Source organism: Chamaea fasciata, unplaced genomic scaffold (assembly GCF_029207755.1).
Source record: "Chamaea fasciata isolate MVZ Bird 193981 ecotype frontalis unplaced genomic scaffold, bChaFas1.0.hap1 SCAF_19, whole genome shotgun sequence".
Lineage (NCBI taxonomy): Eukaryota > Metazoa > Chordata > Aves > Passeriformes > Sylviidae > Chamaea > Chamaea fasciata.
This window is the reverse complement of record NW_027094104.1, coordinates 2,305,218-2,327,959: the sequence shown is the minus strand read 5'-3', so window position 1 is coordinate 2,327,959 and position 22,742 is coordinate 2,305,218. Positions and strand designations below refer to the sequence as shown.

General features: G+C 41.1%; 1 protein-coding gene across 8 annotated transcripts; it reads right to left on the bottom strand.

The window, feature by feature from the left end:
* Positions 1-159: 159 nt before the first annotated feature.
* Positions 160-21,448, bottom strand: ZNF207 (zinc finger protein 207). 8 transcript variants are annotated; one of them, XM_066200689.1, is made up of 13 exons: positions 21,270-21,448; positions 19,713-19,839; positions 19,135-19,273; positions 18,448-18,615; positions 17,711-17,786; positions 17,182-17,229; positions 15,279-15,379; positions 14,062-14,222; positions 13,168-13,260; positions 11,756-11,998; positions 10,907-11,069; positions 10,562-10,745; positions 160-10,340 (listed from the first exon to the last, which is right to left on the bottom strand). In XM_066200689.1, the coding sequence occupies exons 1-12, from the start codon at positions 21,308-21,310 to the stop codon at positions 10,585-10,587; spliced, it is 1,521 nt and encodes a 506-aa protein (XP_066056786.1). In that variant the 5' UTR covers positions 21,311-21,448; the 3' UTR covers positions 160-10,340; positions 10,562-10,584. The 8 variants fall into 8 exon arrangements, with proteins under 8 accessions (XP_066056786.1, XP_066056785.1, XP_066056787.1 ...); XM_066200688.1 differs by having other exon boundaries at positions 160-10,745; XM_066200690.1 differs by having other exon boundaries at positions 160-10,745; positions 15,309-15,379.
* Positions 21,449-22,742: the final 1,294 nt, after the last annotated feature.

The window sequence follows — 22,742 nt, the reverse complement described above, 5'->3', positions numbered from 1 at the left end:
GATTCAGTTGTTTGTTTCCACTTTAAGTCAGCTCACACAAATGAGTCTCTGCAGCTTACAGAGAATCAAAAAGCTGGTACCAAGTTATTCCCACCATAACATCTGTTGCAACAATAATTTAAATAGGTTTTCAAGAGGAGAAAAAAAACACACAGAAACAGTGGTTCACTTCTGTTTAATCAGAGACTGTTACAAAATGATCACACATTACAGATGGCTATATGTGCAATGACCCATTCCTGAAGAACAATTCAGAGAAGGTTCCCAGTGGATGCAAATGATGTTAGCTCCGTTCTTTAAATCTTCTTTGTAAACTGAATGCTATAAAATTAAGCTTGTTATTGTTACTATTATTTGCATGCATTAAAGTGATGCTCATACTTACCAGTCTCTCACTTTCTTGAATTAAATTCAACATCAGTATTTTGCCACCACCTGTCTTTTGAAAAAGATCAGTAATCCCAGCCCTTTCATACCACTTAACACAAAAGCAGTATCAAGTTACAGAAAAAACCCCCTCACAACACACTAACTTCTGTGGCCACACTGCTACCGAGAGGGAACACTATTCACTCACGTGCTTAAAGGTCCTTTATGAAGGTACTAAACCAGCCTGGAGTTTGCTGCACAGTGACCAGAAACTCTAAAAGGGCAACTGGGAGTCAGCAAGGAGTCTAAGGAAATAATGGGAAATGACAAACTGTTCCAAACATAAAGTACCAGAACTGGGAGGGAAGACTGCTGAACCACTTTACAATGGACAGCTGCTCTAATGGTGTGTCAGAAGTTGAGCTACAATTTAACACTGCTCAGCTGGCAATCAAAGTTCAATTTCCAGTATTGTTTTGGTCCTATCTCAAAAGAAAATAAACTTGATTCTACCAAAGAGTACCATGAGTGATTTTAACGTAAAGTCTCACGAAGAGATGACCAGAGTTCTACCATGATCTATCTTGGAGAAATGCATTTTTTTTTTGTAAAGACTCCATGGAACACACTCTGCCCTTTTAGCTATCCCCACTGACTGCCAGGCCAGTGTACAAGCAGTGCAGGTCTGCATTCAACCACTGCCAAAACCAGGACTTGATAAAGTAACTGAGCACCCAAAAGCAGTTACTCACTCCAACTTAGTACAAAGCATTGCATTAAGTATCAGCTAGGGTCAACCACAGAGCGTGTAAGAAATAGGGATACATTCTGTCAACAGGGTAATGGCCTCACACCAAGGTATCCCATTTATTCTTGCATACCTGCAATTAAGATTAGGCAGAGATAAAGCTGAAGTATAAATATTAATGTACGACTTCCCCTTCTAGGAAGAAAAACCTATGCAACATCAGTCAGAAATCTGCCTGTAGCTCATTTTGAAGACAAAGCAATTTCGTGTCAATTACCAAGGACTGATGTAGAGTCGATGGCAGGTGACGGGCTGCAAGTGTAACTATTCTAAAACCTGGAAAGATACAATTGCCTTGAAACTGTGTATGTTTTTATGATGAATTCTGCAGGACCATTTAAGATTTCAGAACCCTAAACCAAGCAATTCTGCTGGAAGTGGCAAGTCACTCCTAAACCCACTCAAGACCTTTCAATGAGCTGGCAAAACTGAAGTGTCTGTTCAGCTATCACATAACTATGACCTTCCCAGTACCAACTAAGGAATTATCCACCAGCAATGTCAAAAGCCCCTCAATTTCAGAGTGGGACATCATGGCCTTAAAAACTGAATTAAAGCACAGTCTTACACAGCCCATGCAGTCCTGCTACAGCACAGAGAAAGTTTTCATCTCTTTTGCTGATATGCAGAAATGAGATATAGAAAGTCTAAATAGAAATAAATGTATGCAGACATTCCAGAGAAAGCTGCATCTTTTATCCATTGACAAAGAATGTTTCCTATTTTAAGGTATAAAATATTCTATACAACAGAAATGAAGTACCAGAATTTCTGGGAATATGGAATACGGCAGAATTAAAATAGAGGCAGGCAGAGTTAATTCTGGAGTAAGATACAACAGCTGGATAAAACCACATTTGTAGGTAGCCTCTGAAGTGCTGAAATGAGCTAACAAAAGTAAAAATTAAAAAAGCATACAAGAACAAGCTCCTGGCTTACTGGCCTAACAGAGTAAAAATCTGTGGGTAAAAAGGGTAATTAGCAATAGCTAAAGAAAATGGAAAGATTACAAACTGCTATGGATTCTTACAAACAAATGCTTAATCCCCAACACAACAAACACAGGATCCTGCTGGTTTGCTGATAAAAAACAGCCTCATTAATAAGTAGCATGTTACCACAGTGATTGTGACTTCAGATTTTCACACTCTTCAGTAACATCAAAGGCTGCTTGTCAAGATTCTGTATTAAATTTTCCTTAAAGGTGCTTGCAGGTATTTTTTACCTGTCCACAAGCACAGTTAGATACATTACAGATCTTCCAAGAGAGTCTTGTCTGTTCACTCACTACTGGAATCAGCAGTAGGTAACAATCACATTTCAGAGACCAAAATTCCCCTCAGGTATTTAAGTGGTATCATTTGAACAAATTATTTCAAATAGGAACATCAGGTACTTACAGATTAAACTAACCTGTACTGGCAGTTCTGTGGAATTTTTCTTCTCTACCAGTAAGTAGCAAATGCTGAAATTCTGCTGCTAGTTAACAGAAACACAAATTGTATTAAATCAAGGTGTTTAGCCCATAATTTAGTTTTTTATTAAAAAAGAAAAAAAAAAAGCTGCCAAACTTCAATTACTGCAATTTGTTGCTTAAGAAAAGCATGTGAAGTAAAGGCAACTATAAAGCTACTTTCAATTTTCCCTTCTGATTTTTCATACATAACTTGTAAGTTTAACAAGGTCACCTGTTGCCTACTAAAACCATAAAGGAAATTACAATACTTACATTGCCAGGTTCCTTCATTAAAGTCTTAACGTGTGTTTTCTTATTCTGAACTTTACAAGTGAAAGAGCAAAATGTATTTTTTTTCCCACTTCAATTTATGAGAAAGAAGCTAAAGAAGGCAGTGCGAGTAACTCAATGAAAAAAGAAAAAAGCTCTGCATGACATCTTTATCTCAAAGCATTACATAACTCCCTAAGCCGGGAGATGGTGAAATAGCTTCCTTTGGTTGGACCACATTCATTTCTGGTAATTAAAATTGCTATTAGCAAAAACCAGTTATACATATTCGCTACTAAGAGTGGCAGAAGCTGAAATTCTACAACCCACTGCCCCCTTTCTGAATATGGTACCTGGGAATATGGTAGAGATTTAGATAAAATTTAAGGAACAAAAGTTTAAGATGTCAGCAGCTTGAACCTTGTAAAAGGCAGAGACACACTTTAACCGCTAACAAAAGAATTTATAAGGAAGCTTTCAAGCTCTCAATGTCATGTTGTGTCTTTGCTTTTAGTCAAGGAGATATTTGCATTAAAATTCTACTTGTTTCTCAAAACTTTTTCACTTCTTTATACCCTTAAGAATGAAAAACCTTAAGGCAAGTAAGTTCAAGACAATACTTCTGCAGAAGTCCAATTCACTGCCATTAAAACAGCAGTGTCGCTGACTGTCCCTACTGCAAGAAAGCCCTTAGGAATTTAAGAGGTTATTGTAAACTTGTTCAGAAGGTGCAAGGGCCTCACCACTCACAACAGTGTCCAGGTATATAAATACCAAGCCTCACAATCATTCATACCACACACAGTCAAAACTGACTCAGCAGGATGCCAGGAACAAATGGCTTGAGGATAACACCCTGGATCCTGTGGCTCAGGACAGGATATGGCTGGCTGCCAAAGCAGCAGGCTCCAGTGCTCAGCCCCCTCAGCCACATCTCCGTAAGACTGCAGTAAAACTGCATTTAACAGAGCCTGACTGGGAACCCGTGCTCTGGCAAACAAGACTGCACTAAGCTGCTGCTTACAGTGTGCCAGAAACCTCTCACCGAGTGTTTTTCAGAATTTCAGAAAGAAGCTTTGTTAACACTACACTTTACAAACACTTTGATTCATCCTGATCCTTTTAAACGGCTGTTCTCAAACTTTCTTTCCTCTAAACCACCTCAAACCTGGCCCAACCATGACTGACAGAACACAGCACAGGCAGCTGCATTCTCACAGAACCCAGTCACTACCACTGTTCCCCTGCTCTGATTGTTTTGATGGCAAATATACAGATTTTTAAAAAGATCTTTATACATGGTATGTACTTTATTTACCACCTCTCCAAGTTACTTTTCTTGTTTAATAGATCAGGTGCCAATTTACCCAATTTAGCAGAGGATCAGTAACCCCTGCTCCTTAATAAAAGTTATGTGCCCCTACTTAAGCTTAGAAAAACTGAACTACAAGACCTCATTTTGTTAATATTTACAGAAGTCATGTCACTGAAATCCTGTCACCTTTAGTAAAGAAATTTCACTAACAAAAAGATGTACAACTTTGTGATCCACCAACTGCTGCAATAAGAGCTGCAATACTGGAATGTAACTAAGGACACACTTCATCCCTCAAAATAAAGAGGCATTTGAAATTTGCCTGTTTTTTATTTTGAGACTCTGAGAGACTCAGATACTTAAAGCAAGAAAAGTACAAGCCCCACAATGTAGTATTTTGTGTTAAAGTTTCCTTAGACATTCTAGGGAAATAAGAACTAAGCCAAATGCTCCTATAAATAAAGCAAGTGAAAGAAATACTAGTTGCAATAGTCTGTCTTGAAGAGTTGTTCTCATCTTCACTGTTACCAGGGGAGCACCACAATGAGAATTAGCAAAGCAAGACCATGCTCAATAACCATACTGAAAAAGTTAACATGGACATGTAAACTTTCCAGTCATACAAGGATTCTGGGGGGGGCCTTCCACAGGAAAAATGCAAAGGGCAGAGTACAAACAAAGAAGGGTACAACAGCAAGGTGCAATCCACTCTTCTAAGTTAATTACAACTCTATCCTTGAATTAAAATTACTTGAAATTCCATTAGGGGTCATTGTTTAGCAAAATCTTGAAGAAACAAAAAACAGAGTCTATGCTCATAAAAAAACCTCACCACAAACTTTAAAAATATCTCAAAAACTTAAAAACAATCAAACAAAACAAAAACAAAAAACCCCCAGACTCCTACATTTGTTTATTTAGTATTTCACTGCTGATATGCTGCAAGACCTCCTTGGGCAAAATCTGCTGTTCTGAAGCTGAAGTTGTCTTTAAGCAACCTCAAGCATTCACAACCAATGCATCTGCAACAGAACAAGCACCTTTTTCTTCACAAAGGGTAGAAATTTTTGCTAGTCACTGTGTGGAAGAAGGAACTTCAAATAAATCAAATTTTGAATATGCATCAGAATTTCACAAGGTTTAAAAAAAAAAGTTTTCCAACTCCTTCTATTGCTGCAATAGTCAAAATATTCTCAAATTTGATGTATTTGAGAGACTGAGGAAAAGGTTCTCCTTGAAACCAGCAAACTGAAAAATCTGCAGCTTTGATTTCTCACTCTTCTGTTCTGTGTTACCAACTTGGAGCTGATCTCTATTTCTTCGCAGGGCTCTACATTAATATTCGATGAGGTGCAGCTCACACACACAGCAGTATTAACATCTCACACTTCTTCAAAGAAACTCTGTTCTCTCATTTGGGCTACACAATTTTGTAGCAATTAACTTACTACTTAGTTCAAATCTATTTTAAGCTTTTCAATAGATACACCTCCTCAGAAGAGAAAACATCAATAATTGGTATTTACATGCCACTAATTCAGAGACTACACAAAATCAACACTACCGAACCCAAAACCAAATACAGCACAAATGCAATGCAGGGGAAGATGGGGAGGGGCAGTGTGGCTTAAGGACTACCTGAGCAGCCTTGAAGAAAATGCACTCCATGAAGAGAAAAGGTACCCACACATCTTAAAACAGGTTCCCTCCCCTTAAGACTCTTAAAGACACAGTGATAATAAAAAGATAAATATTAATATAGAGCCCATCTACCAAAAGAGAATAAAAAACCTAAATTAAAATAAATTTAGGGGCCTTCACCAAACTTGCTGCAAGTTTGGGGACATAAATATCCAACAGCCATAAAGCTGTGAAAGCCCCCAGAATGAATAAAATAAATCCCACTTGCCTCAGACTGAACAGGGCAACACTGAGACTCTGCCTCAGCCTGTCCTATGGCAGGGCTATAGGAAGAAGAAAAATTTAAATTTTAGAAAAAACATGACCCAATTAAGTGAAAGACATGCATTCAAAATTAACAAAATTCCAGTGATCAAGCAAACAAAAGAAAATGACTGCTATAGCACCTCTTTTGTTAGGCCCAAACAGTATTTTTTGTAGTTGGTAGCTATTTCTGAATTGGACAGCTTGTTTTGCTTTGTATCTTGATCAGTGGAACGTCAGTCAGTTGTCTTGGGGCATTTTTCCCATAACTGATAGTATCTGTGTACTAGTTCATGAGAAGTTAAAAGATTCCACCAGCCACTGAAAATGTTCACCCTTGTCTGAAGTGTTCATGTAGAAACTAGACCAGTACAATTATTAAGACATTTACTAGGAAGTGTCACTGGTTTCCATTTTACATCGTGGCCCCAGCTCATGGACTGGTCTATCAGTCTCAATTAAACTGAAGGTCATAATGCCCTTCTTGCTGTTCATAAAACTGAAGTAATCTTGATATTTTAGTTTTCATCTTGTATCCAGAATTCTTTGATCCCTATAAAATAACTGTAGGTTATCTATCCCATTCAATTTCATCCACGTTTTAAGAGAGTAAGTTCTGTGTCAGTACTGCTCAAGAGTTCCACAGACTACAATACTGGCAGAAACCACAGGAAGCAGATGCAGCTCAATGTGTTTCTAGAAGCTTGTTTACACTGTTCCATGCATGCACAGAGCGAGGAATAGTTATCCACTGTTACTAGATAAACTGCCCAGCCTCAAATTTATTAGTGGCACCTAAAATCTCATCTGTGGAAGGAAAAAAGATAATCCAAAGGTTTCAGAAGAAATTTTCAGTCTACATAAGGCAGCTAAGTAGTATTTTCTTTAAAGCACTTTGCCAATGGCAGAAGGCTACTCTAATGGCAGTATGGAGGAGTTATATAAAGACTTCTAAAAAACTAACCCAGGCTTTTTCAAGGTTCTTTCATGCCAGTCTCATCCACTGTGCGCTAAAGATCAGCTGCTTATGACGATATTGTGAGACCATGCATAAAATAATCGAGAACCTTCTACACAGTCCTAGATGCTATAAATTCTGCCATGTATTCTGTTAAACCTATTTTCCCACCTGTGTCTGAAATTTTTTGTAGCCTAATCTTTTGTAGTCAACATTTGCATTATATTGCAATTTCAAGATTGGTCAAAACACATTTGCAAGTGTGAATTTTACTGCAAGGTCTGCCATGGCAAATTTAGGCAACAAGTAAAAAGCAAAGCTTCTGTCTTTGTAATTACATCACTAGAGTCCTGCAACAGCTATAAAAGACAAGCTTTTCTGTAATCATAAAGGCTTCTGCAATCTCATTCCAGGAAGAGATAAACTAAAGCAAAACCCTGTTTTCATGGCTGCATTACATCAGGGATTTTGCTGGCAGAGCTACATTGATTACACCTGGCATTGTAAACCAAGTATTTGTCTTTATACAACTGTTACATTCAAAGTAGTTTTAATGGTTTTGGGTAAATGCACCATAAATCCAACTCTCTGAACATTAAGAAGCAGTATCCAAAGAAATGAAGGCGGGGACCAACAGACAACACAGGCACTGAAACACCTGCCTGTTTACAGAAGAATCACACAAGAGACAAGAGTAACTGAAGACTAAAGGCAGCCACATCACAGCTCTTATTGTACAGGAATGACAGGAGTAGGAAAGGAAAAGTATCCACGTGAAAATCATGGAAAAATTCTTCACCTGCTTGTATGCAAGTACCAAGGAAATATATGTGGCAGTACTTACTCAAGGGATTTTCGTAACATTACTACTAAGGAAAGATCATTCGCAAAATGCATTCAAGCTTGAAGTCTATGCAGGATTAGCCACAAAATGATACCAATTATCAGAATGAGACATTGACCATTTAAAAGAGTGAAACGTAATACGATCTGCAGAATATGCAGAGTTAATAGTGCATGCAATAAGGTTTTATCCCAGGAAAAGTAGGGGTCTGAAAACAACATACAGAAAATTACAGAAAGACACCAAAGGGAGAAGGAATTTACTCGACTGGGGCAGAAGGGCAAAGCATCCTTAGAGCACCAATATGGTCTTCAGAAAAAGCAAGTTTTATAGTTTTACAAGCAGTAGTTAAGATAACTTTATAATGTACGGATTTTATATGTAGTATTATAAAAAGGACAAATATAAGACCTTGTAAAAATCTCCTCAGTGTTTTGTAATTATCCTAATTAGGTAAAACAGAAGAAACCCACAGTATAAGTGTTGCCTCAGCAAAACAAGTTTTATGTTAGACTTACGTCTAAAGCAAGATGAAGAGCTAACAAAAGAATTGACATCAAGGCCCACTCAGCACATTTGCAAGCCAAATACTGCACATCTGACAGGTGATCAGTAGATACCAGTGATCAGAGAGAACTGCTTCTCAACAGAGGCTTGGAGTTATGGTCTTAAACCTGCTGAACACTTCAGAAAAAAACGCCTGGCAATTCTTAATGGTTAAACTAAAGCCATTCAGCTGTAACTAGATTGCACTGGATGCTCTAGTGCTTTTGAGACATTCTGTGACCACAGGTCAGAAGCTGAGATAATGTAGGATTTTAGTTGTACTGTATTTTTGTACTTCTAAGAGACAGCACAGAATAAAGCCACAAGAAGTACTTTAGTGCAGCTAAAAAACAGAGCCATAATGCTCAGTATTGTAATTAACGAAAAACTTCCACTATCTACAAAAACATCTACCAATAACACAAAAATGCTGATGGATCCTTCTACCCTACCCTAAAGAAGGGATATCCCCATTAATTAAACTGCAGATAAGGCTTGAGGCTGGAACATGTATTTAAAGTTGACCTGCAAATGAAAAATTCACCACTCTTTTTTCCCCACTGAGAAGAGGCTGGAGAGGCCCTCATTTCCCTCCCCTACAAAAAGCCTCCCCCCTACATTCTCATCAGAGATACAGCACAGGAACACATGATGTCAGATTTCATTACAACCTTAACAAGAACTTGTCACTCTACTCTAATAAACAGAGAAATGACTAATTCAGAGAGGGAAGACCTCTGTGATAAAAAGGTCTCTTACCCAGAAACTTTCCCTGAATGGCTCAAGAAAACTCAGATATCCGATCATAGGACACAACAGATTGTTACAGATGGTTCACCTTTCAGATACTGTCACAACACAAAATTCTCAGTATTTGATGTAAACACACAGCATGTAACACATTACTCTTGCCTGCTTGGCATCTTCTATGCATTAAGAGGGTTGGTTAAGCTACCATTTCTCTTTTGCAGGTCAACTTCAATACATCAACTGGAAGTCACTCACCCATGTGCCATGCACCTAAGCTTCTAGAAATTTTCATCTAAAAGGCTCCTAAAATTCACCTCCGTTTGCACATTAAGAAGTGTCAGTTGCAGAGTGAACTAATGGGACATACCATGGCACTAGGATGCACTCACAGCACTTTCACATCCTACAAGCAAGTGCCAGGACTAGAAATCATTTAAAATTTATTGAGGACAAGAAATCACAAATAAAAAAAAGTAAGCATTAAGAGAAGTTACAACCAAGAGTTAGGATGTGCCTCCTGCAGCCTGAGTTTTGAGGAGTCAGTTAATAAATGTACAGGTCTTTGTCTCCTCAGGATGTACAGCTAAGGAGTGACTTTTTAGAACAAGGAATTCAGTCAGACTTTATCAAAACAGCACCAATAATTGTGTTCAGTACACCAACAGTTACCAAGGCATGCATCTGTACAAACCTTTCAGGCAGTTGTCCACAGCTGGTCACGAATAAAAAGGCATATAAATTTTTCTCCTCTTTTATTACAATGAAGTTTATAACAGTACAGAAAAGTCACATGACCTTAGTGGGTCAATTTACTTAAACCCTGGAACAGGAGGAACTCTAAATACATTAAATATTGTTACAAGTTCAGACTTTCATGTACAAGTAGTTGGGAACAGTTACAGCCCTCACCAAACTATGTTGGGGACATGAAGTCCAACAGCACTTGAAGTGCTGTGAAGGCATAATTTCACAAATAGCAACATAACGTTACAGAACTTGCCTTTAAGGTGGTATGTTCATGTAATTCCAGCGCCTTCACAATTTAACGAACCATATTTACTATACTTCACTTCTAAAAACCTAGATGAAACATGAAAAAGAAGCCATACAGTATAAATCGCAACATCAGGAAAAGTTCCTGTTATTATTCCAAATAATTTTTCCCATGTAAAATAAGAATGTCCAATAGCTCCTTGCATGTGGGAAGATACTTATTTTTTTAAAAGTCACAATGAAGCCTTAATTGACGGAAGCTCGGCTATATTAACAGCACAAGATGAGAAAAGGTTTAATCTCCAAACCTATTAGAGCGTGAGCAGGAGCATCAGTAGCGGCCACCTTGCGACATTACGGGCGGTCTCATTCCCATGGGAGGGCGGGGAGGTCCACTCTGGTACGGGGGCACCATCGGAGGTCCCTGACCATATGGAGGCATTGCTCCAGGAAGATATCCTGGCATGCCCTGGTGATGAGCACCATACTGACCTATAAACAGAACAGTTAAGATGCAAAGAAGAATTTTTAATTTTTAATTTTTTTTTTAAATAGCGAGAAGTGCATTTTGTGAAAAGCTTCACCACTCCTTGCTAGCATAGGCAACTTCACAAATCGTTTCAAAAACGGGAAGCTGGGAAACTTATGATTACCATGAGGTGGCATGGGAGGTCTCATTCCTTGTTGTTGTGGAGGAATTCCTGGCTGTGGTGGCATCATACCTCCAATTGGTCCAACCGGTGGGTTACCCAGGGCAGCCTGGCCTGGGCGAGGAAGATTGCGCTGGTATTTGGGCAACTGCGCCCTTCTCTCTTCCTAAAACCAGAAGAGACAACCACAACACATTGTGTTAAAACTCACCAAAAGCAAAGTAAACAGAGGTGAAACAAAGTAGATTACTATACTACTGTAACTACTTTACAAATTCAAAGACTACTAGTAATATTACACAGCAGCAGCAGGATTTGCCCCTCTTTCTGCAGACTTTCTTCCTCAATACAGCCCAATTCAAGCATTCTGCATGGAATTCAAATTCTCCCCTTTCCCCAGCTGAATAAAGCCTTTTTCTCTTAAAAACACAATTCTAAAGATCTCTGAACAGTAATTAATGTTTGTTTTATCCATAAATTCCGTACTTCTAACCGCTGTAATAGCATCAAAACAACTTCAAACTATTCAGTCTTTTGTTCTACACTTATTACCCAGACCTAGTTAACTTCAAGTTTTAAGACACATGCAATAAAAGTCCAAACTGTATTTTGGGTTGAGAGACTTCCCACCACCACCAAAACTAAGGCTTAGCCTGCAGCAAGATCACTGCAATATGCCAGTCACCGCTTTGCAACCAAAGAAGTTCTCTCAGTTACGTTTGTTCTGCACGGTTTGCACCCTCACCGCTACTAAAATACACATAATGCAGAGCACAGATGGAATTCCATTTAATCTGCCCAATCATCACAAACTGCACTTTTCAGTAAGACAATGAAAACGTACTGACTTACCAGTGATATATCCTCATCTGGATGGATCAACTTACTGGTTGCACTGGTTGTTGTGAGGGTAGCAGGCTTACTTGTGATAGATGTAGCTGCTTTAGCTGCAGTGCTGTTTGTCGTGCTAGTGGTTGAGGCTGTAGACTGTGTGTAAGCAGGGAATGTTGGTTTGGGGGGTTCCGTTGTTGTTGCAGGTGTGGAATTCAAAGGTTTGAAATCAGTACCAACTGGCCCTGGCACAGCTGCTGCAGCCTGTGAAACACACAGACAGGTCAGGATTGATTTCTCAAAGCATAAGAAAACTTAAATGGTAACTGTTAGACCTCTGAAACCTTCCAGTGAGATATATAATTATAACAAGCTTGACAAAAGTAAAGTTCAGCCTTACTGCATACTAGAGCAACTGAAACCAAGACAAAATAAACCCCAGTATGTACACAAACACACACACACACACTGGAAAGTCTAAAATTTGCAGGTAAAAAGCCACAACAGCAAAGGAACAACAAAGAAAAAACCACCCCACTATTTTATCTCAAACACTGAATTTGGCAAACGTGTAAATCTTTCCTGAACCACTATTTTTTAGAAGCCTCTAAGTATAAATTCATGTTTTTTCACTAAATTAACATATTTTAGCAACCATTAGTTTAGAGTACAGCTCAAAGTGCTAGTATTCATTAAAATTCGGTATTTAAGAAATATTTTAATCAAATTTAAGAAAGCTCTATTGTGTCAGGGCTTGAAGCCTTCTCTCCATAAACACACTGCAGTATTTTCACAAAGTACTGTGTCTATCTACAGAACTTTAATCTTATTTGTGACTGAAGAATCAATGGAAGCTAGTAAGAGGTCCACTAGAGATTCCAACATTTCATCTCTCCTATTCTTCTGTTAAAAAAACCCCGCAAAAGTCTGTTTTGCAAAGCTGTCTCTAAAGACACAGCAGTCTCCAAAGCAAACCTCACTTATGAGAGAATGCTTTTGTTTCTAGTCACTGCATATTTACAATTATCTGAACCCCCAATCAAAAAAAATTAACATTTTGCAAATAATGCAAATTTAAAATTCCCTACATTATGAAGTGCCATATTAAACAACGTAAACTAAAAAGCCTTCACCATGCATCAAGCTAACCACTGCCCACTAAAATGCATTTAACTGCTTTCATGCTCTTTTAACCCTTTAGAACCAGAATGTAACATTTCATTCTTTCACACTAAGAAAAATTGGGCACTTTGACATGCTGTTTCTGGTAAGATGCAACTCATAATCATGGACTCTGCCTTTTTACCAGCTAAACATAATCAGGAACACAACAGAAATTATCTGAAGATGTTTAGTCAATTTTAGATTTTACAAAACGGTCCAAAGGGTTAAGTTGCAAAGCAATTTGTTTTAAACTGTGACTTCCTGCGTACTTGTGCTGTGCTAGGAAACAGAGCGTTAGAAGATGCTGACAGACTTTCTGAATTGGAGGAAGCTGTACTTGAGCTTGTGACAGGTGTCCCCATCTGTAGCATAAAAGAAAGGAAACAGTGAAAAGTCTCCAAACAAATGGGTGGAAAGTATCCAGATGAAAGGATTTCTTATACTAAGCCCTTTCTTATGAAAGGACTGTATTTTTGTACACGTGTCTTCCCTGCAGAAGCCCAAAATGCAAAGAGCACATTACAAAGGCTTCTGCAACGTACTTGAAAGCAAATAAAAACTCCAGGACCTATGAACAAGTGCATTCAAAGGGAAGAGGTCACAAGCCACTATCAATTCCCCACTTCCCTCCCCAAAACATTGAGATTAACTTTTCACTACACTGCTGTACTCCTAAACTTTTTGAAGTAAAAAAAAACCCCTCCTAACTCAGGAAATGTTTAACCAGACTACAGAATAAATCCATCCATTTATCAGTAGAGAGCGCATTTTGAGAACAGCTGAGAACAAGTCAGGTCAAGATTTTTAATCTGGAAATTTTAGGCAGACTTCTATGCAATCAGATTCCTGTAGCTAATAAATCTCTTCACTCACCCAAAGTCCCCTTATAAACAACAAACTAAAGGCATTTAAGAGTGTTTTGCCTACTCCTTTCTTCCCCAGTGCTTACAGAACTTCTCTCTGGTTTCACAGCTGTTTCAAGACAAACAGAAGAATCGTTTAAAATTCATTCAAGCACTACACTGTATTAAACTTAAACATCAACTCAAGCAAAAACCTGAAGCAGTAATTTCTTGGACATCCTCAATAATAAATAGGCACTACTGACATGGTGGCAATTTGAGAAATACAACCAAGAGATTCCAGGCTCTGGGATACCTTACCTGCCCCGCACTTGGGAAGAGTGGTTTGGTAACTGGAGGCTGTGGGGTTGGGGCTGTTGCAGCAGGAGCTGGAGGCCGGTTCAGAATGCCCGGGGCTGTGACAGGCTGTGCTTGTGTCATTGGAGGCATGCCAGGCCGCGGCCCCACAGGCGGGGGCATCCCTGAAACCACAAACAACGGGCGACGGATCAGGCTCCAGGAGGCACAAATACACTCCTTTAGACAACCCTGCTCCCAGTGCTCCTTAGAACAAAGTTTCCCACCACAAGATGTATTTTTAAGGCAACAGCAAAATAAAACATGACAAAGGGTAATGCCAGCAGTCAGCAGTCAATGACCACGCACAGGCAGTAACATCGAACACTCCAGAGCAATGCTGGATTAAGTTGTTTTCTACTAAAGCCGCAATGATGAAGTTTATGCTCTCAATAAACCAATACAATTAACACAGTAACTGTTGCTGACACACTGCACCTATACTGCCAAGAGCATGGATGACACTGTTACAAAATCTATAAGAGACTAAATCGTTTCTGAACAGTACCACAGCTGTGGCCCCAACACTGCCAGCTTTGCTGGGGTCATCAGTGAGGTGAACTGGGACACTGTGTAGTGTCACCACAACACCTGCATTTGGTGTGTGTGGAGCTCTGGGAGAGGGTCCATGGGAAGTTAACAGCTCACACGGGTTCCATTAAGCAAACCAGCAAACCTCAGTTCATTACCACACAGCTGCTGGTCAGGGGGAACAGTCAGGGAACTTAGGGCCGCTCAAGAGCTATACAAGCTCAAGAAACATCTTTTCTAGCTATGATAAGAGACCAAAATTCCAGTTAAGTTTCTTCACACTGCAGGCTCATTAGCTGGGTAAACCACCAACACTATTCCCCACTTTCCACATTTTCAGTCATTACTATCTTCCAACTGCAGCCACAAATATTAATTTACAAATGGGATGAAGAGAGACCAGGAAACACAACAGTGTGAGAAAGTGCAATAAAACCAAAAAACTGTATTCTATTTTTCACTTTAACAATGGTATACAAAACTCAAACAATTATTTATAATTAGAAGCCATAAATCAACCACCTCTGCACCAGAGTGGCTTCTGTGGTAATCCAACCACATCAAGGTGGTGGGTGGTGACATAAGTCTGTATGTTCTTTACATAAATCCTAAATCTTAGTGAAAATAAATAAATATAATTAAACTCTCACCATAGTACGAGTTCGACAACCCTGACCTACCTGGTGGCATACCAGGCATAAGAGGTGGGATTCCTGGCCCAGGAGGCATCATTCCACCCATTGGCATCATCCTATTGAACAGAAAATGAGCATTGGTATCAACACTCATGAAAAAGTGTAAAGACAGTTGGCACATCCCTGTGTTAGATAAAAAATAATGGTAAATAATTTCAAGAAGCTCTCAAGAGAGGCAATTCCAAACCAACTGACTCCACAAGAATAAAACCAAAACATAACCCAGCACCCAAAACCCCAAATACTTATTTCCACTTTTATTTCTCACGATCTCACTTCCTCTGTTGTGAGATTTCCAGAACTAGTGTCTCTTGAAATCTCTCAGACTACTAGCTGCAGCAGAGTGTTCCAAGAACCTGATCTCGGTTCACTCCTGGAGTCTGAATGTAGGCAAACCAGCCAGCTCCAGTCACACTCCAATTGCTGTACCTCTGCTATTACTCCTCTGACACTGACTGCTAGATAACCCAAGGCTGGAGAACTATCCAAAAACATCGACAAAAGCAGAGCAGAGATCAGAGGGCAAGAAAGCTTCTGGAGTTTCAGTTACAGAAAACACTCCATACACTAATGATAAAGTGGGATTTTGGTTTTTTGATATGAGAAGTCCTCACTGTAACATATTTTTTCTCTATATTAAAAATGGGTTTGATTTCTTTTCCCAGATGAATATGGATGAGCTCTTTACAGGGAACAAACAAGTGTAGCTTAAGTTTGCTACATTTTTTGCAGACATTCAAAAACAGATTACAGAAACAAATAAAGGAATGTTTATTACTTTAGTGAGCAGGATAAGCTGATCTGCAGCAGTCCAGTACAAACCAAAACCCCACTAAGAAGCAGTCTCTGTTTGTATGACAGTCAAGACACCTTCACCACTGCTGTTTTCAGATCAAATCCCATGAGTTCTGCAGTCTGGTTTCTGCTCTCAGTCATCTATCACTGCAGCTCAGGGAACAACCACTGCAGCAGCAGCAATGACTGGGAACACTGACCCATCACCCCTTTTTTGGCTGGAGAAGGCAAAGCGTGTCTTGCCACCCAAGAGACATCAAAGCAAGTGTTGGATGCTTGCTGCCTGCTGCCCCAGAAGAAGAACTTCCTGAGCAACTGCAGATAGTGCTACAACTGCTGCCACACTAAAACCAAAGTTGCTTCCTGTCTCTTAATTCTTAGGTCATTTTTTTAACAAAAGTTAATCAGGTTAAGTAGGCAAAATTTTAGATCAGAATAGATAAAAGCATAATGCAACCCTCTCCTCCCAAAATAAAATGCAGCGAAGTTCTGGCAAATTCATTTTTGTTTTTACAGGCGACATAGCATTCACCTGAAGTTAACGAGGAATTTCATGAGGACTGTCAGACAACCTGATTAAATTCTGTTGAATTTCCACTCAGAAAAGCTAAGCTTCTGATGAGCATCCACACCCTTTTCAACCGTGATACAATTTTTAAATTCAAATACTGTTAAATCAATATTTATGTCTCAGAAGAGAACGACCTTTCACCTCAGTGAGCAAAAAGTTTAGATTAAACTGAGCACCTGCAGAATGTCCTGCATTGTGAAGGATTGAGCACATGGAGCTGTTCAAGCTCTGGTTCGAGAGGCTTTAAGTCTCTCAGGGTCTATCTGGTTAATATTTTGTAGAATGCATTTCACATACAGTTTTGTAACATTCATTTAGATAAAAAGCATAAAACCATCACATATTATACAGTAACAAAACCTAACCAGACACCTTCCCCAAATTCTTAGGCAATATTCAAAGCTTTTCAGTAAAACAATTTCAAGCTTATCAAAAACATGACATAAAATGGCATAATGAATGTACCTAGAATTACATTAATGAGATGCTTACATGTTTCCACCACAAAATGACTGCATGTATTTTCTCTGTTGATGTAATCTGTGAAAATTTATGACAAAATCAAAAATCTAACTGTGAATTTCCAAACACATTGTGATAGGGTATGGTGTCAAACCCAAACAAGCATAAAAACCAACATCTTTTGCCCAAAAGTACAAGAAAAATATACACTATCCAGCCCTTTTTTCCTGTTATGTTGCTGACTGATAATCAGATGCACAATATATGTGCAACACACAAGGGAACAGTGGCTCACAGAAGGCTCTAAACCAACACAACAGAATTTTATATTAATATCCTACTACTTAAAAATGAAGTCAGGAGAAAGATAAGACCCTTTACACATAACTCAGTTTGGCCATATTTTACATGTTGGTTTACAGCCATCCAGCTCTTTGGTCAGTTAGGTTACAGAGTCCACAATTCCGTATGCACATTTTTTAAGTTAGCTTTACTTTTTCTGTGACAGGTTAAAATCCACAGTATGAACATGTAATATTAAGTCTTTCTTGCTACTCACCCAGGTGGCATTCCAGGCATAACTGGAGGCATTCCAGGCATCATAGGTGGAACACCTGCCATTAATGGCGGTATACCTTAAAAGAAAAAAAAAATTTCAACAACCCTGATAACATACAGTTGCTTCCAAATGTCATCTAATAAGTTTACACTGGATAAATGCTTTACAGAAGTTCTACAAGATTGGGTTTTGAAATATTGCTTACAAACAGTGCAATATAAATACTATCTGCAATTCTGACTTTGATTGATTGTCCTCAGCCCTGCAAGATTGTGAATTTTTTTTTGTGATCTCCAAAAATGACATCTTATTACAAGAAGAGACCATTCTCCACTCACTGATCAAAATTCTTTCCTCACTGTATCTGTGGGCTGCATATGAAGGGCCTGTTCTGTGTTAGCAGTCTCCAGACACACAACAGCCTTTCTGCCCTGTTTCCAAAACCCTGTATTATAATCCCATGAAAAGTATCACTGGGAGACTTCTGTCTGAAACACTAATGTGTCTTACTACCACACGCCTCCAATCTCCACACCAGCATCAGGAACCTGAATCTAGTCCACCAGGGAAGACGTACTCATGAACAGAACAGGAAGAAAATTAAGAAATGGCTCATGTGCACCTCCCAGAAGGATTCTGTGACCCCAGTGTTAAAAGGGCAGATCATTACTCATGCACACCAGCAGGAATTCATGTTTTACTGGGGTTTGCAGCAACTAGCTACCACACCCTCTCACCTGGAGGCATCCCTGGTGCACCTGGCACAGGAGGCAAGCCTGGCTGTGCCATTGGGGGAATGTACCCCTGCTGTGGCTGAACTTGCTGGGGTTGAAATGAAGTTGAAGCTGCAGATTCATCATCTTCATACTCATCAGAATCATCCTGTTGTTTCTTCTTCTGGCTCTCTGCAGACAGTACAACGCGTATGGTCAAACAAGGCAAACTGTATTTTATAAAATTAACTAACAGCAAAATTCAAACGCTGTCAGTGCTCAAAAAGCCACAGAAATACAAAGAAAGAATGCTGTGCGTGCCCACCTACAGCCACAAACAAAGGGAAGGAACAGGACTCCCACTGCCATGACCCTGAACGAACAGAGGGATCTGCCCTCATGTCAATGTCTGTCCAGCACAAACCACGGCAGCTCAATCAAAGAGATGTTTGAACAGCTAAGGAACAGAAGCACTTGGGAGTCATCAGGATAGTTTTACCTCCAGCCTTTCCTCCCCTTACCCTCACAAATAAATAACCATACCCATCTTCATTAGGTAATTGTTGGAGATACTGTGGCAGGAACAGGAAAGAAAAGATCCCTCCCAGCCTCCCCCAGGGCTGACAAACTGCTGCCAGAGGATGTAACAAATCCCGCCCTCACCGAGGCCCACAGCTGGGTAAGGAAATAACCAGCCACAGTCCACCTTACCCTGAGTTTTTTGTTCAAGTAACCTCCTCCTTTCCTCCATATCTTTTTCCGGAATGCCTTCCATTCCATAGATTTCCAGTTCAATGTCTGTTCTTCCAGGAATAGCATTTGGAACAGCATCTATTGTTTCTTTATGTACCTAAAGAAAAAAAAAAAAAACCCACACAAATCCTGCTGACCACAATTCAGGGTAAATTCTCTGTGTTCTTCAGGCAGTTTCAAGACAGAAAAGGAACATCCTTAATGGGAATAATCTCTCTGGCCAAGCATTTTCTTGATCTGTTCCTTCTAATCTCTGGTAACTACTATTACCCCTAAAAGCAGCTTACATAAACTTAGAAAAACCAAGACAGCACAATTCCTTCACTCCTACAAAACTCCTGACAAAGACCTCTACTCCACAGTGGCTGTTTGACTGCTGACACAGCTGGACTCCTGTGCTGCTAACAGGCCACTGCTGGTTTTTTCTCACCAGTTTTAAAGACTCTGGAAGCCCCAAACTCCCACCTTCTTAAGGACACTTCATTTAAATTTTAGATACTGTAAAGAAAAGCTCATGGAAATCTAAAGCTCCTTACCTGCATGCAGTGTATAGCTAAACCAGGTCCTGTATACAGTTTCTTATGACATATATGGCATTTAAAGTGCTTTGCTTTTTGATGCTGTATAAGAATTTTCTCATCATCAAAATCCCTATTACAATACCTAGGGAAGACTGTTAAGGAAACATTTAATACTGGAAGTGACCTTTTAGACAGGACTAAAGTAATCAGCACCAGAGTGATCTTTCCTGAAGCAGAAGAAAGGCACAAGAAGCATCTCTGAGCATTCAAAGGGTGACAAATATTTCACGGATGTCTGAAACCAAACACCCTCAATCCAGCAAATCCCTCTTTACAGAAGTACAAAAGTGGGAAGGTGCCTGGACACAAGCAGAATCATCACTTGATTCCACACTGTTTGACTCATGGTTTTTGAGTCCACCCTATTTTACTCTTCAGGGGTGTGAACGCTGCTACAGCACTGAAGGAGAAACAAGCTTGAAATCAGCAAAAGGGAAATTATGCAAATTACTCTGAAGGGTCTCTTTAATCAATCACCAGTAACTAACAATCATAAAAGAGAACAAAGGCTTTAGTTAAAAATTCCCTTCCTCTTCCAGTTATCCAGCTATCAATTATTTTTATGACACATCATCATTTGCTGCAGTAGCTGAAAAAATCTCTGCTCTTAAAAAGAAATATTTTAAGCAAAGAACTGTTTGGACATCTATGGAACAGAAGAGATAAACTGCATTTCCTTTCTGTGGGTCAGCGTTGATATTTCAGCAAACATTCCACACATCTTCTTAGGTGAGACATAAACACGTTTGTTGTTTATTATTAAGCAAACGTTAACACTGCTAACCCAGTGTGTCCCTTGCTTCCACCAAAGTGCGAAACAAATTAATGTCTAAAATAATCACATATGCCTTCCAAAATGGTAAAATACCTCAGAGCACCTTTTAAATTTCTTTATTAAACAATCCTAGAGAATAGAAACATAAGAGAAAACGTAGATGTGTAATCACTCCACAACAGCGAGCACACTCTGAAGGAGCGATCACAGGGAAATCCACCAGTATTTCTGGATACTGAAAAATTAAACCTGATCGTGATGCAGCAATTACAAATTGAAAGTCTCCACCGGCACGAAAAAACCCCAAAAAGTTCTCAAAATTTCTCTTTTAACCACATCCCAACCCCCTCCGTGAATAAATGTATTTATTAGTAGGAGGATTTTCTCCCTTAAATATGCTCCCTGGCGAGGGATAAGGACCATTCTCCATTTCCCGCCGTCGGGGCTTTAGGGATCGGGCGGGAGGCCGCGGCCTGGCCGAGGACGACCGGAGCGGGCCTGAGGCCGTGAGGGGAGCTCGGGAAGGGCACGGCCCGGACCCCGTCCCGAGGAGGGGGAACCTCCCGAGGCTGGAGCAGGGCCAAGCACGGAGACAAACCGTAACGAGCGTGGGGAGAAGGGCTGAGCCCCATCTCGGGAAGAGACGGAACGAGAGCGAGCCCCGACCGCGCCAGGCCGCGCCGCTCCCCTCCCCCACCCAGCTCTCCACATCAGCCGCCTCCCACACAAAAGGATACCAGCACCAAGGCTTCAGCTGCTTCTTCTTCTTACGGCCCATGGCGGCGTCACCCCGACGTACAGAGCACGAGAGGCGAGCGCTCCGTCAGAGCCGCAGCGCCCGCGCGGCCGCCCCGGACCGAGCGAGAGGCACAAAATGGCGGCCGGGCTCCCTCAGGCGCCGCGGCGGCCTCCGGACTCCCACAATGCACCGCGGCAGCAGGCTGCGGGGGCGCCCACGTGACGCGCTGGCGGGTGCCCCCAGCGGGCGGTCCCGTGACGCCTCACGGCGCCGCCGCCATTTTGTCCGGTCGGGGTTGTGGGTGTCGTGCCTGAGGCACCCGAGTGTGCCACGGAAACGGTCACGGGGTGGCTGGGTTGGGACGGGCCGTAAAGCCCCTCTCGTTCCACCCCTCTGCCGTGCGCAGGGACACCTCCCACTGCACCCCCTCCAGCCTGACCTTTAACACGTCCAGGGATGGGGCAGCCCCAACTTCTCTGGACAACGGGGCCTCGGCACTCTCAGAGCAAAGAGCTTCCTCCTAATCGAAACTGTTGCTTGTCTTCATGTGTACTGTCACAGAGAAACTGCGTTTTGCCCACTAAATGTTAATGGGCAAGAAGCTGGCTGCTCTGCACTGTTCTGGTGCTGGCTCTCCCTGTGTTGCTGGGTGCTGACAGCGAGGCCATGGCATATGGCAGAGCCTGGCACCTCATAAACACAGTAAAACCAACTTCAATGTCTTGAGCCATCATTCTCCTCAGTTACCTGCACCTGGATGGGGGCTGGTCCCTCTGTTACAGTGATGATCGGGCTGTGTCTGTGTTATCCCCATGGCTCTCCAGCTCACCACAGGTCCACCAGGTGCTTAGAAGAGAACCGCAGAATCATTAAGGTGGAAAAGACCTGTGACATTAAGTCCAGCCATCAGCCATGCCCAACCCTTTGCAGCTGCCCGGCTGCAGTTGGGGGGTCACAGCTGCTCCACACGGGGCTTGTCTGCAAAAGGAGACAGTGGAGTCTCCCTCTCCGGAGATATTCCAAACCCCCCTGGATGTGTTCCTGTGTCGCCTGCTCCGGGTGACCCTGCCTTGGCAGGGGAGTTGGGCTGGGTGATCTCCAGAGGTCCCTTCCAGCCCCAACAATTCTCTAACTGTGATTCTGTCACTACCCGGTAGCTAAAAGGCCGAGTTAATAAATGTGCTGTTTTAACAAGGAAAAAGTATTTCAGAAGCAGAACTGTTTAAAAGCAGACAGCGTGGCTACTCCTGCCAAATCCCCTTCCAATCCAAACCATTCCATGATTCTAAGATGTGACTCAGGTGAGCGGGTCCTGCCGCTCAGTCGGTGACGGGCTTTTGAAGGACTCCTCGTACTGCCAGGGGCACCGCGGCGCCCGTATCGCATTTTCTGCGCGTTACGCGAGCGGAGCAGCCGCAGCACCGGGGCCGCTCGGGCACGGCCCGGTACCGCCCTCCGTGGGGCGAGGACG

Bases quoted from the DNA above. Each gene is read 5' to 3' on its own strand.
- ZNF207 (XM_066200688.1), bottom strand. From the start codon at position 21,310: ATGGGCCGTAAGAAGAAGAAGCAGCTGAAGCCTTGGTGCTG. The intron at 19,840-21,269 runs GTATCCTTTTGT...AGTCTTCCCTAG, and splicing joins CAGCTGAAGCCTTGGTGCTG to GTATTGTAATAGGGATTTTG. The intron at 17,787-18,447 runs GTGAGAGGGTGT...TTTTCTTTTAAG, and splicing joins TGCACCAGGGATGCCTCCAG to GTATACCGCCATTAATGGCA.